At 45.2% G+C, this 14,865-nt stretch overlaps 1 protein-coding gene across 1 annotated transcript; it reads left to right on the forward strand.

Moving 5' to 3' along the window:
* Positions 1 to 283: 283 nt before the first annotated feature.
* LOC311611267 (polyunsaturated fatty acid lipoxygenase ALOX12-like) lies at positions 284 to 14,401 on the forward strand (the record flags this gene model as incomplete). The annotated part of the gene is made up of 14 exons (XM_084863290.1): positions 284 to 418; positions 795 to 996; positions 2,804 to 2,885; positions 2,988 to 3,110; positions 3,200 to 3,303; positions 3,559 to 3,719; positions 4,255 to 4,398; positions 5,042 to 5,251; positions 8,067 to 8,153; positions 8,386 to 8,555; positions 9,652 to 9,773; positions 13,695 to 13,795; positions 13,924 to 14,094; positions 14,222 to 14,401. The coding sequence occupies 14 exons, from the start codon at positions 284 to 286 to the stop codon at positions 14,399 to 14,401; spliced, it is 1,992 nt and encodes a 663-aa protein (XP_084719416.1).
* Positions 14,402 to 14,865: the final 464 nt, after the last annotated feature.

The raw sequence follows: 14,865 nt of genomic DNA on the forward strand, positions 1-14,865 counted from the left end.
CTCATTCTTGCCCCACCCAGGTTCAGCCCCTCAACTTTTTCCTGGTCTCGCTTCTCAGCACTTGGCTGAGAGGAGCAGCTGCTTTCCCCCCACCCCCCGCCCTCTGGGCTAATCTCAGATTTGCGTTGTCTGGGGTGAGGCCCAGTCCTGCAGTGGGCTGGCACACCGACTCTGGCTTTATTAAGCCCTGGACTCGTACTGAGGCAGCAGGAGAAAGCCTGGCCGCGGAATCTTTGGTACCAGTAACGGGACCTCTGCCACCCAGGAGAGCCCACCTGCTGCCATGGGCCACTACCGCATCCGCGTGGCCACCGGGGCCTGGCCCTTCTCTGGGTCTTTCAACCGCGTGCAGCTGTGGCTGGTGGGGGAGCGAGGGGAGGCAGAGCTGGAGCTGCAGCTGAGGCCAGCGCGGGGCCAGGTGGGCAGGAAAGAGGGGCTCAATGCATGAGGGCGGGCAGGACGCTGGAGGCTAGGAGCCAGTGATGGGCATTCGTGCTGGAACTGCCAGTGAGAAGGGACCCCAGGAGCTAGGTGGGTTAGAGATTCAGAGCCAGAGCCCAGTTGAGCTCAACCCGTCTCTCCCTGTCCGAGACTGTGGTCCACTCAGCCTCCACTACCTCCCTAAGTGATCCAGTATCACTCTGGGATCAGTGGTCAAAGGGAAGGTCCTCTGAGAGAGTGAGTGCGGGGAGAGCTCAGTTTATGGACTGGGTAGGTGATGATGCTCAGTCCTCAATAAAAAACACTCAGGCCTCACCCCGAGTTCCAGGTCTACCAGGTTCTGGTCCCCACAGGTGGAGGAGTTTGAGCAGGACATTCCCCAGGACTTGGGGCCACTGCAGTTCGTGAAGTTGCGCAAACACCACTCCCTGGTGGACGACGCCTGGTTCTGCGACCGCATCACCGTGCAGGGCCCAGGAGCCTTGGAGGAGGCCGCCTTCCCCTGCTACCGCTGGGTGCAGGGCGAGGGCCTGCTGACCCTGCCCGAGGGCACTGGTAAGGACCACCTCGGGGAAGTGGGTGCAGGGCTTAGGGTGTACAGGGAAGAGAAAGATAGGGGATAGCATTGAGGAAGGTCCTAGGGGTTGAAATAGTGCATGCTCAGCAGGTTAAAGGTGGACAAGATAGAAAATAGAGAAAAGTTATACATGGAATTACAAAGGCTGGAAATGCCACTGGACAGAGAAATGAGTGATGTGTAGATCCCACCTCCCAAAAGGTGAGCAGAGGGAAAGGGAAGTGAAGCCATGCTGGGAAGCAGAAGAGCCAAAGTAAAGAGGAAAGGAGATCTCCGTGTGACTGGGAACAAGTTCGAGCAGGGACAGGTAAGGCTAGCACAGGGACCCCTGAGAGGAGGCAGGGAAGGGGAGCAAATAAATGATATGATGTGGAGAATTGGTTTGTGAAGAGTTGAGTTCCATGTTTTCATGAAAGAAAACTGTGAGAGCAGGAAGCACTCTGACTAGGGTGGGGATGAGTGAGGACAGCAAAGAGAGAATCTGCTACCTTAGGAAATAAGTACGAGAGACAATTTAGGAAAATGACAGGTAAGAATGGAAGCTTAAACTAAATATCTTTGAGGCACAAGTAAGTATAGGTACAGATGAGGGCAGGATTAAGCCAGGTAACCAACTATAAACTATGTGCAGTCTAGGACAGGTGAGATGAAGCCAGATAAAGTAGCAATATGGATCCACTATTTGGTTTGGCACATAGAGAATATCTTATCCCAGGGAACAGGTGACTGTGGAAGTAGGTTGAGGTCAGAGGATGTAAGTGTGCCTAACTTGAAATATGTCATTTTGGAGAACAGCTTAAGGTGTGGACAGGGAAGGGCCAGGACAAGGGAAATTAACAAAGGAATATGGGTTGGTGTAGGATAAGTGTGGACATTTCAGCTGATTGAGAAATTTATAGCCCTGTGATGAAGAAAATCAGTAGATAGGAAAATTTTAGTTAAGGTTTACAATAGGGTGACAAAATAAATTAAATTTTCCTCTCAGGAAAAATATGAAATTGAAGATTGGTGAAATTAAGAAAAGGGAGTGAAAAAAGATGAATGACTAGGGGACTAAGCAGAGCCAGAGAGGGGAAAAAAAAAAAAAAAAAGAATATGTTGACATGCAGTTAAGAAATAGGAGACTGTGATCCCACTTCCAGAAATATATCCTAAGAAGCTCTACACACCAATCAGAAAGAATATATGCACCCCTATGTTCATTACAACATTATTTATAATGCCTAAGATCTGGAAACAGATCAAGTGTCCATCATTAGATGAGTGGATGAAAAAGCTGTGGTATATTTACACAACAGAATAGTTTGCAGCTATAAACAAGAAGGATTTCTTACCCAAACAACAGCATGGATTGACCTAAAGAATATTGTTCTGAGTGAAAGAATAAGTATCACAGTTGGAGAAAGACAAGTATCACATGATCTCACTTATAAGTGGAATCTAATGAACACAATAAACTGATGAACAAAATCGATCCAGAGATATAGAAACATGGAGCAGACTGACATACTCAGAGGTGGGGTGTTGAGTGAATGGAGATGGGAAAAGATTAAAACAAAAGAACTTATATACATACATGCATAACTATGGATACAGCCAATAGTGTGGTGAAGGCCTCAAGTGGGGTGGGGGCAGAGAGGGGGATAGAATGGAGGGAATAATTGAGGGATATCTATAATACTGTCAACAATTTAAAAATAAAAATAAACAGAACACTGGAAGGAGTCAGGACATACTATGAGATTGGAGAAACCATTGAGGAGAATTGCTTTGATGTCTCCACAGCCCGCCTGGCAGGAAACAATACCTTGGATGTCTTCCAGAAGCATCGAGAAAAGGAACTGGAGGAAAGACAGAAAATCTACTGGTGACCACCCTATTAGAAACCTCCCAGCTGTACCCCTTCTCTGACAACTTCCTCCATCAATGACTTCTACCCCCTCCATTAACCTTTGTCCCCATATCTTAGCTGGGCCACCTGGAAGGAAGGGTTACCCATGACAATTGCTGCAGACACTATAGATGATCTGCCTTCAAATATGAGGTTCCATGAGCAGAAGAGGCTTCACTATGAATGGACAGTGATTGAAGGGTGAGGAAATGGTCAGAGTGGAGTGGGGCTGGTAGATCCAGAAACAAGATTTGGTAAATTGATGGTTTCATCCTTGGTATCTGCTTTAGGCTTATGGAGATGGTCCTCAAATATGTTTACACCTTCCCAAGCCCCTGGAAACGCCTGGAAGACTTTGACCAGATCTTCTGGGGACAAAAGACTGCCCTGGCTGGTCAGTTGTTTGTCCAGGTCCCCATAACCCCTTGATGACCCTATTAATGAGGTATGTGTCACATTGCATAGTCTCCAAACTTCTTGCCAAAAAAATAATTTGAGAGCTGGGGATCTCACAAAGGCCTCATAAATGAAAACATGTGGGCTGGGTATGGAGGAGTCATGTGACTAAAGCCCTATAATAGAGCCTAACAGAGAGGAATATCAGGTTTTGGTGAATATCCTCCTTCTAACCTCCACTCTGACCCCACAGAGAAGGTTCACCAGCGCTGGCAGGAAGATGAGCTTTTTGGCTACCAGTTCCTCAATGGCGCCAACCCCATGCTGCTGAGACGCTCCACCTCTCTGCCCTCCAGGCTGGTGCTGCCCTCAGGGATGGAGGAGCTTCAGGCCCAGCTGGAGAAAGAACTCCAGGTACAGCCTCCAGCCCCCGATTGTCTTCTCCCTGTCTGTGGGGTGGTGAAGGGGAGGCACCAAAGTTGAGTCTGGAAAGAGAGGCTGTGGTAACCCACTGTCCCTGGGTGTAGAGTCCTCTGCTGGGAAAACCTAGAGGTAAAAATGTAGGGAAAGCATTGAAGCTGGATTCTGCCAATAAAGCTGACCATTAGGAGATGGTGGGGAAAGGAGCTTGGGCAGCCTGACCAGGGGAGAGCTGGGCATACCTGTGGGACAGAATCAATGGGCATACTTAGTCCTAAAACTGCCTCTGACACAGACAAGCATGTCTCTAAGGAAGCCTCCTGCCTCCTTTCATGGGGTCTAGACCTTTCAGTAAAATACAAGAACTTGAACTTGATGCTCTGGTGCTTCCTTCACTTCTGCCACTGGGACTCAGATACTGATAGGGGATAATGGCAAGAGTGGATGTCTTTACATTTCTTCCCCTTTGCCTTGGACCTGTGGATGTGTGCTTTCAACTCTAACTCTGGATTCATTCCTCTTTCTTTAGAATGGTTCCCTGTTTGAGGCTGACTGCATCCTACTGGATGGAATTCCAGCCAACGTGATTCAAGGAGAGAAGCAGTACCTGTCTTCCCCCCTTGTCATGCTGAAGATGGAGCCCAGTGGGAAGCTGCTCCCCATGGTCATCCAGGTGAGGTGTCCTCAGAAACCTCTGCCCAACACTGCTCTGTGTTCATCCCCAACCTCTGCCAGCGGACAAAGACAGCAGGCTCTGTCACCCACCACGGCCTCATTCAGTGACACCTGTCCTTGTATCCAATATCTCCTTTCTACCTTACAGCCTACTCACTACTCACGTGAAATTGCATTTTTGTGAGTCATAATGGTCTCGTTTGCTTCTTACCTTACGGTTATTTAATCTCTTTCTGACCTATAAATCTATGAAATATTCCTTCTTTCTTAGACATCTTTTCTCCCTTGGTTATAATGTGTTTTCACTCTTACTGTTCTCATCATTAATAAGAACTGTCAGATATCTCACATGTCCAGCTTCTCATTCCTATTCTACCATCCTAGCTCTCACCCTCATCAAGTTTCTCTCAATCATACTGCATTCTCTCTTTCCAATTCCTCCTGCTTTGAACCTTGACCATCATGGCACTGACACTTCCCCACAGCACTTGAGAGGATGAGTAGAAGGGCCTTCATTCCTCCAACTATATTATAATCCCTGGGAGAGAGTAATCTTAGTCACCAGTGTTTCCCCCAGAATAATAAGCATAGTTTCTAACATAGGATGAAGCCAATGAATGCAAAGTTTCTCTTTGTTTCAGATCCAGCTTCCCAGCCCCAGCTGCCCCACCCCACCACTGTTCCTGCCCTCAGATCCTCCACTTGCCTGGCTCCTGGCAAAGATGTGGGTCCGAAGTTCAGATTTCCACGTTCATGAACTCAAGTATCACTTGATGAACATTCATCTGCTGGGTGAGGTCATCGCTGTGGCCACCATGAGGTGCCTCCCAGAACTGCACCCTGTCTTCAAGGTACATCCTCTATCTTCCATGTCTCCTCTCTAGGATTTAAAAAGCATCAGCCACCTGTTTGGGAGGAAATTAACAAAGCTTCTTCTAATTGAATGAGTGTCCATATTATTGTAATAAAAAATCTTTATAGCAATTTGTGAACAGAAAAAAAGGAAATCATTGTGACAGGATCTTGCCCTTGTGGCTTTATTTCTAATGTCTAAATTATTTTACTTTGAGATAATCATAGATTCTTATACAGTTTGAAGAAATAATACAGAGAGATGCCATCCATTGTATTAAATCAAGTTACTTAGCATATATTGAGCACTTATTATAAGGCAGCTTGATATTCTCCAGCAGAGTCTGCTGTAGAGCAGGAATGTAATTTAATAAACAAAACTTATTGCTCTGCTTTCACAGAGCTAGCATATAACTGGCAAGACAAATGCTACACATAAAAAAATAGCTAGAGAGCAAAACCTGAATATAAAGCAGAAATAAAGACAGAAAGCAATAAACACTATATTTTTTTGGAGAATATTCCACCACAATTTAGGATTCATTAAGTAGAAGGTCAAAGGGATAAAAGACCAGTCCCAAAGGTTATTTTACTGACCAATGACAGAGGTGCATGACATGGTAGTTAGAGTAATGGAAAGGAAAATGTAAAGACCTTGTGATGAGAGGAAATAGTAGTTGCAGCATGCTGAGTACATGACTGAAGAGAAAGCTCAGAGGTCTGAGCTGCTGCAACAACTAGGAGCCCACCCAGTCGATACAGTTGTGCTGATCCAGAAATACAATAATTTTATAAAACAGTGAGTCTAGAATCTATTGCTAAGCAGAAGGCAGCAAAATTAGCCATGTGTTTCCTTTAAAAACATTTTTGAAATCTTGATGACATTAGCAGCAGGAGCAAAATGACACAAACTTATGAACCAGAACAATTGTCAGAAACAATACATTCAGCAGAAGCTCATTTTGAAGTCAAAGATGATATGTTCGGTTTTAGGTACATGGAGTTGGAAGTGGTGGCAAGATATGTGCGTGCATGCTGGGTAGAACATCTGAATTGTGTTTCTTCCAGGAGTCCCAACCTTCATCTCCAAACCTGTCCATTGGTAGCAATGACCCCTTTGGGTCCAGGGGTAGCACAGACAAAATAGACCTTAACAGAATTCCTTGATGTTGGAGTTAATTGACTTTATGATGCTTTTTCATCACCATTTGCTCTATATCTTGAACCAACTTTTACATTTCAAAACCCCTCTTCCACAGCCTCCTCTATATCTGTCTCCCCTCTCCATAACAACTTCATCCCACAGCAAACAGCTGAGTTGTTATCAGGCCACCAGGAGGGCTAGGCCTGCCCCCTTCATAAAGGTTACCTGTGCAGGCTGTGCATTCAGACTGCTGGTGTTTGCATCCTGAATCCTGGCCTCAGTTCTCACCAGATGTGCACTCAGGGTCCTCATCTCTAAATGGGAATAATAGGCACTCCATCATGGAGTTGATGTGGGATAATAGAACAGCATGACACAGGCAAAATTCAACAAAAAAAAAAAAAAATAGTAGTTCTTGCCATTATGAATAGTTCTTTGTCTTCTGGTTTCTTCCCTCCTCATGTAGACTTGGGGTTTCCTATGACCCTCAGCATCTTTAGTGGTCTTTCTGGGGTTTCAGACCAATGTGAGTTGCTTTGTTATGTTGGTACCAATGATATCAGTTGGATCAGGTCCTTCCCTCTCTGCAGCATCACCAACTCACATAAATAACAATATTGCATGACTCCATCAGTGGATGAAGAAAAAAATGTCTAAGACAAAAGGAAATGCACATGAGGATCAGATGGCCTTTTTTCAGGGAAAAGGGAAAGCAGGAGAGAGGGCCCTAACTAACAGTGAGGGAGGAGATTTGACAATAGCCCCTCTGCTATATATCAATAAGGTTCCTTTAATTCTGACTGAAAGTACCCTACCCAACTCAACCCTGAAATTTTAAAAATGCATACTAAAACAACTAGAGGTTGGATGAGCAGCTTTGAAAATTAATAGATAGGCTAGTTTAAACTGTATAGATATGCATGCTAGAAAATTTATTTTAAAATATAAAAAATTAAAGGACTAATTCTCAAAGGAAAAATATACTCAAGGTGGGAATAATAAAGGTGATGATAAGAGTTGCTACTAAGCCCTGACGGGTTTGGCTCAGTGGATAGAGCGTCGGCCTGTGGACTGAAGGGTCCCAGGTTCGATTCCGGTCAAGGGCATGTACCTTGGTTGCAGGCACATCCCCAGTAGGTGGTGTGCAGGAGGCAGCTGATTGATGTTTCTCTCTCATTAATGTTTCTAACTCTCTCTCCCTTTCCCTTCCTCTCTATTAAAAAATCAATAAAAATATATTTTAAAAAAAGAGCTGCTACTAAAAGATGTCTGTGTGATAGGCAATGTTCTGAACACTCTCATACATTACACATATGTTATACATATAAAGATCATCACAGCACCCTTAATGATACCCTATTGTCATCCCTTGCAAAGAGATAAAGGGATAGATGCTTAGAGGGTTTATAATCTTGGTCAAGTTTCAAAGTAAGTGGTGAAGTGTATATTAAAGTCCAGGTCAGTCAGACTCCAAAGCTCAACTCACAGAGCAATGGGAGAATATAAGACTAAGAGATCAGAGAGGGAGGAGACTACCTGGCAAAGGCACCAGCAGGTAGGAAAGCATCAAGAGATGAGGGAGAAAAAGCCACATGCTGAGTGCTGCTCACTAATAAAGAAGGATCCAAGCATGTCCTCCATAAACCACCCCTCCACCCTTCTCCATCCAGCTCCTGATCCCACACACCCGCTACACCATGGACATCAACACCAGGGCACGGAACCAACTCATCTCAGATGGAGGTATATTTGATAAGGTAAGGAGATGGATTGTAGGGCGACCCAATCACCCAAGTCTGCATCACCTCCTGTCACTTTCAGCATTCTGGGGCCACCTGTGTGACTGTCCTGACCCTTTAACCCAGGAGCCTTGCCTCTTCATACCAATGTCATTGAATCTGAAAAGGCCACATCTCTCCACTTTACATACTATGCCATGTTTTCTAGTTCTATTAGTCCCTTCAGAACCCCTCATTTCTATTGTCACAGGGATGGAGCACAGGTGGAGGAGGTCATATACAGGTGCTCCGTCGGGCCATGACTCAGCTGACCTACCGCTCCCTCTGTCCTCCTGACGATCTGGCTGACCGGGGCCTGCTGGGAATCCCAAGTGCCCTCTATGCCCATGATGCTTTACGGCTCTGGGAGATCACTGCCCGGTGGGTGAGAGTTGGAGAAATAAAAGGTCATTGGGAACAGTGAGAATGGGGCTTTAACCTGAGATCACCATGAGGCCAAAGGAATATGAAAGAAGAAAGTCCAGAAAGGAGAAGCAAAGGAGTCAATTGAGAAGAGATAAGGAACAGTGAAGAGATGGTGGGTAGGGTCTGAGGATGGGAAGGTTGAAATAAACAGTGTAAGTAAGTAGATTTGTGTGGGTGAGTGAAACTATGGGATCTGGTGGAATCAGGGATTTTGTTATGAAGAGTGACTATAAATCGTATGTTTGGATTTCTTTTTCTTTATTATCTATATATATAAAAGCCTAAGTGACTGTTACAACCAAATGACCAGTTGACTAGTTGCTATGATATGCACTGACCATCAGGGGACAGACACTCAATGCAGGAGCAGCCCCTGGTGGTCAGTGCACTCCCACAGCCAACCTTCTGCATCTGGCCAATGTCCTCTGGTTTCTCCCCACAGCTGGCTGCCCTCTCCAATCAGCCCAATGGAGGGGGTGGCCAGCCCTCTGATGTCCCGTGGTTCCTCCCCCCAGCCAGCCGGCCAGCCTCCCATGGACCCTTCCCCTGGCTGACTCAGCCTCAATCGGCCCTGATTCCTGGCCAGGCCGAGGGACCACACCTGTGCACGAATTTGTGTACCAGGCTTCTAGTTTAATATATTTGTGCTGATTTCAGAGGGGAAGGGAGAGGGAGAGAGATTAAAAGAAAAAAAATCAGTGATGAGAGAATCATTGATTGGCTGCTGCCTGCTGGCCCCTCCTGGGAATCTGACCAGCAACCCAGACACATGCCACAACTGGAAATTGAACTGTAACCTCCTGGTTCATAGGTCCACACTCAATCACTGAGGTACATTGACCAGGCAGAATTATTAAAAGTAATGCCACACATTTCCTTCTTTTCTAAACTAATGTGTAGAAAGAGCTCCAGAATGTCCCAAAAGTCAAATCTTGTCAGATCTGTTCCCGGGTAGAGTGAGAATCAGCTGGATAGAGACCACAGAAAAGGAGGAGCAGCCAGAGACTAGAGCTTTCTCCTCTCAAGGAACTCAGCTCCCTTTTCTGGGCAGGTACGTGGAGGGGATCGTGCACCTCTTCTACCACGGGGATGACGTCGTGAGAGGGGACCCTGAGCTGCAGGCCTGGTGTCGGGAGATCACTGAGGTGGGGCTGTGCCAGGCCCAGGACCGAGGTAAGATCCCTCCCCAGAGAAGGGAGCACCTTAAACCCTCTGACCAGAGGCCCTTTTCAGCCTTGCCCTTCTGGGACCATGACCCCAACCCCTCATCAGCCCTGACCCTCCACACATGGAGCATCTTATTCTCATTCCCACTTCCTAAGTCTCAGGACAATTCTAGAAACCCAAGGACTGTTCTCTTCAGAGACCCCATGCCTCTTCTTAGATGCCCCTAACCTGCGATAGGGACTAATAAGGCCAGAATCATAGTTAATAGGGAATCTGCCCAGGTCCTGCCAGGTTCTCTTCTAATTATTATCTATTATCCTACTTAAGGCTAGAATAGGGAGATTATTCCCACCAAAGCCCATGAAATCCCACTCTAGCTTTACTCCCCTTTCCTTCTTGCTACTGCCTGACACTCTCAGAGGATCCAGACATCCTGCCTGCCATAGTACAGGGCCATTTATAAATGTAGACTCAATACTGTATATATTTTAACTTAAATTCAAACTTAGTACCATGATCCTTGGGACTCAAGTTTCTTAGGCAAAAGTGCTCTCCTCACCAGTGAACTACCTTCAAGTCCCCTACCCCATTAAAAAAAAATATTCTTTGATTTGAAGAGAAGAAGGGTGAGGGAGAGAGAGATAGAAATATTATGAGAAAGAATCATTGATCGGCTACTTCCAGCATGCCTCACTGTGGGGATCAAGCCGGCAACCCTACAGATACCCTGAACAGAAGAATCTAGCCATGACCAGGTTTATAGGTAGATGCTCAACCACTGAGCCATGTTAGCTGGGCTCTGCTACCCCATTTTTTATCCATAAAAAAGAAATGGCCTTTCTTGAGCTCTTCCTGGATTCATATTCCTCTCTCTAGTACACATAGGCTAGCTGGAACTGTTTTGAATCATGTTTTAGCTCTTTCCCCCTTCACTCTTCACACCAATACCTTGAATCCCTTCACCCTCCGTGTGATAACTGTAACCAACAGCTAAGAGCTATTACTTATAATCAGGCCCTGAGAACACACACTTCATTAAGCCACATCCATACCAGGGAGTGGAGTCATATCTCAAAGTATATGGAGCTATACCTTTCCCATTCATCCAAGAACACCTCAAAAGCCCTTTATGACCAAAATCTCTGTAGTATGTCTCAGTTCTGTCCACCAGGTTCCACATGATCCAAGAGACCCTTCTCATTTTCTCTTTCATGCTTCTCCCCATGAAATATCCACATCAGAGCACTTTTAATACTTATTTAGCTGTGAGCTTTAACCACTTGCACCCACACCATTCTCCCTCAGCTTTCATGGTTCTTTGTGCCATCATTCTCTCATCACTCTCATTAAAGGCATGCATTAAGATATTCTCTTCCTAGACCTATGCCTTGAGAAAGCCATTTAATCTCTTTGACTTTTAATATCCTTTCTCTGAAGTGAATATAACTCTTGTCCCAAATGAAATATTGAATGTGAAAAGTAGAAACATGTGTAAAGCAATCAATCCTTTATAATAAAGAGCTAATATGCTAAATAAACCGCACAGTGGAACAACCTACCAGAACAGCCAGTGGACGGGGGGGCAGGGCCAGCAAGCCTGCACCGCCAGGCCAGCCATGGAGGTCCTGGTGCTGCCCCTCAGAAGAGGTGGTGGGAGAGAAGCGGTGCAGTCCCGGCACCTCCACAGAGGTGGGACAGGGTGGGAGCAAGGCACCTCAACCTCCCACGGGGGCCTTCCCCCAACAGTCCAGGCCCCCAATCACCACCCCCCTACCAGTGGGCGGGAGCAGGGACAGCACTAAGGAGCAGTGAGCCAGCTTTTCGTTGAACAGTGCCACCACACCCAGGCTCACAGCAGCAGTAAGGATGTTTGACTGATGGCTCCTGAACTGTGCGAGGGCGCAGGCCAGGCTGAGGGATCCCCATCCCAGTGCACAAATTTTATGCACCAGGCCTCTAGTGTAAAAATATTATAATCATATGCCACACTCCAAAAACTTATCTTCCCAGTTTAATCAGCAAGTGTAATAGGTGAGCAGGTCCTTAAACGCCCTAAGCAGCATCTCAACTGTAAATTGAGTGGATGAGACAGTGAATTGATGCTGTTTCAGCACCAACACCAGTCTATGACTTCTCTTTTATTCTGCATTATAGCCCAGATACCTGAAACTACTTTCTGAAAATAGGAGAGCAACCTCAGCTTTCTTAACTGTTTTGGGGGGGAGTGAAAATTGTATTAAAATAAAATAAACCTAAAGAAAAATTAATGTTATAAATCATTGGCCTACAACTTGAACTTTTAGTAAGGTGACATATCTATCAAAGAACAAACAAACAGCTCCCAAGAAACCCCTTGCCCATCCAAAGGTAACCACTACATACTGTGCAGGTTAGTTTTACCTGTTTGAACTTTACACAAATGAAAACACAAAAATGCACTCAATACTGTCTCAAAATATGTTTGAAAATTACCCATGCTGTTACAAAATGTAGCATGTATTTCATTGTTCTCATTGTATATTATTCCATTTTGTGAATATGGTGGACTTTATTTTTTTCCTTTCTCCCATTGATGGGCACTTGGTTTGTTTCCATTTCGAGGCTATTAATGTCATTGCTGCTGTGAACAATGTTGTGTGTACAGTTCTGTCGGGTGTGTATCTAGAAGTGACATTGATGGCCATAGGATATGTGTATGTTCAGCTTTAGTGGTTTCTGACAGTTTTCCAGTGTGCTTGTATACATTTACTCATCTTCCACAGAGTATGAGGTATAGTCAGTATCTTCTCAAATATTTGAAAAATACTTTGGTCATATTGTTAATATGTTATGTTTTCATATTATGAGTTTAAGTTGTATTCTCCCAGTGACTGGTAGAACCGAGGAACTTGTCCTAGGTTTAGTAGCCACATGGATATCCTCCTTTGTGTGGAGCCTGTACCATTTTATTTTGGGGTGTCTACCTCTCTCCTGTTGCTTTTAACACTTTTGAACACTGGATATTTGACCAACCAGCCTCTTGGCCCTACCCACTCCCCACCTTATAAACAAACATACCTACAATGGACTGAGGGGCTTTTGCATGAACCGTCCCTTTATAAGGTAACTATTATTATCTCTATTTTCATAGTAAAATAAACAGAAGCTCAGAGAAGCTAAACAGTCAGTCCAAGGTAATGAGTTAGTCAGCAGCAAAGCAAGGACTGGTCTTTTGACTAAATTATTAACTACCCCTCTTTACATCTCATATCTCTTTTCCTTAACTTACTTATATTCTTACTAGAGGCCCAGTGCACGAAATCTGTGCACTGGGGAGAGGGGGCGGGGAGAGGGTGGTCCCTCAGCTAGGCCTGCACCCTCTCACAGTTCGGGAGCCTTAGGATGTCCAACTATGGAAGCGGGCCAAAGCCATCAGTTGGACATCCTTAGCGCTGCCATGGCAGTGGTAGAGGTTCCTGCCACTGCCACTGGGCTCACCAGTTGTGAGCACAGCTTCTGGCTGAGAGGTGCTCCCCCTGTGGGAGCATGCTGACCACCAAGGGAAAGCTGCTACCTTGAGCGTCTGCCCTCTTGTGGTCAGTGTGTGTCATAGTGACTGGTCGTTCCACTGTTCTGTCAATTTGCATATTAACCTTTTATTATATAGGGTCACTATCTAACAAACTGCATGTAATTTGACTTAGTTATTCTGTTTATTATTATTATTATTATTCCCTATTACCGTCTGTTTTGTCCACCAACATATTCCCAGTGCCTATATAATATTGATGGGCATATAATTTCTGGTACATAATAGTTCATGACTTTTTAAATAAATGAATGAATGAACACTCACTAATTCTAACATATAGACATGCCAAGATATCAGCATTTATTTCCTTATCTCCTTTGGTACTGCCATGTCTAAAGCTTTGTTCTTTTCTCTAGGTTTCCCTGTGTCCTTCCAGTCTCAAGCTCAGCTCTGCCATTTCCTTACCATGTGTATCTTCACATGCACTGCCCAGCATGCAGCAATCAACCAGAGCCAGGTCTGGACAACTAAGAGCCTGGGTCTGTGAGAGGAAGTGTCTGGTCTAGGGGACACTTGAGGAACAGAGTTGGGGTCCAGGGTCCTGAATCAAAGTTTCTGAGTGACTCCAGATTCTTCTTTTTCTAGTTGGACTGGTATTTCTGGGTCCCTAATGCCCCAAGCTCAATGCGGATGCCCCCACCCACCACCAAGGAAGATATCACAATGGACACAGTGATGGGCTCACTACCTAATGTCTGGCAGACCAGTCTTCAAATGGCTTCCGCATGGCTCCTTAGCTGTCCACATCCAGACATGGTGAGAGGGGCCCTCTGGAATTCTGAGGGGACTGATAACTGACAAAGAGACTTTAGGATGAAAAACAGGAGTTTGGGTCCCTTTTTCTTAGAACTAGAAGATGATTGGTCCTTTCTTTCTGCTTCAGGTACCACTGGGGCATCACAAAGAAGAGTATTTCTCAGGTCCTGAGCCCAAGGCTGTTTTAAGGCAGTTTCAGACAGATTTGGACAACCTGGAAAAGGAAATCGTGGCCCGGAATGAGCAGCTAGAACTACCCTATGAACACCTGAAACCCAGCCTCATAGAGAACAGCATCACTATTTGAACCTAAATCATTCAATACTTGAGGCCACCACCACAGTTAATATTTTCCACCTGATTTTTACTGTTTCCATGGGTCGAGTTGCTACAGTTCTATTTGTCCTCTTGAGGTCCCTACCTAAATATCTCACTAGCATGAAGCATTATCCTTACTTTCTGTTCCCTAATAGGATGATCTTTAACTTGAAACCAACTCCCTTAGAGAACTCAAATATCTTCCCACATCATGTTTTCCTTCCTCTGGAAATTTTGCCTTCTTCATTTATCAATAAATCATTATGGCCCTAGGTGGTTTGGCCTGTGGACTGAAGGGTCCTGGGTTCAATTCCAGTCAAGGGCATATGCCTGGGTTGCAGGCTTGATTACCAATGGGGGCGCTTATATGAGGCAGCTAATCTATGATTCTCATCATTGATGATTCTTTCTATCTATCTCTCTCTCTCCCTCTTCCTTCTTCTCTGAAATCAA

The sequence above is a fragment of the Pipistrellus hanaki genome (assembly GCF_964339955.1).
Source record: "Pipistrellus hanaki genome assembly, chromosome: 16".
NCBI classification, from domain to species: domain Eukaryota; kingdom Metazoa; phylum Chordata; class Mammalia; order Chiroptera; family Vespertilionidae; genus Pipistrellus; species Pipistrellus hanaki.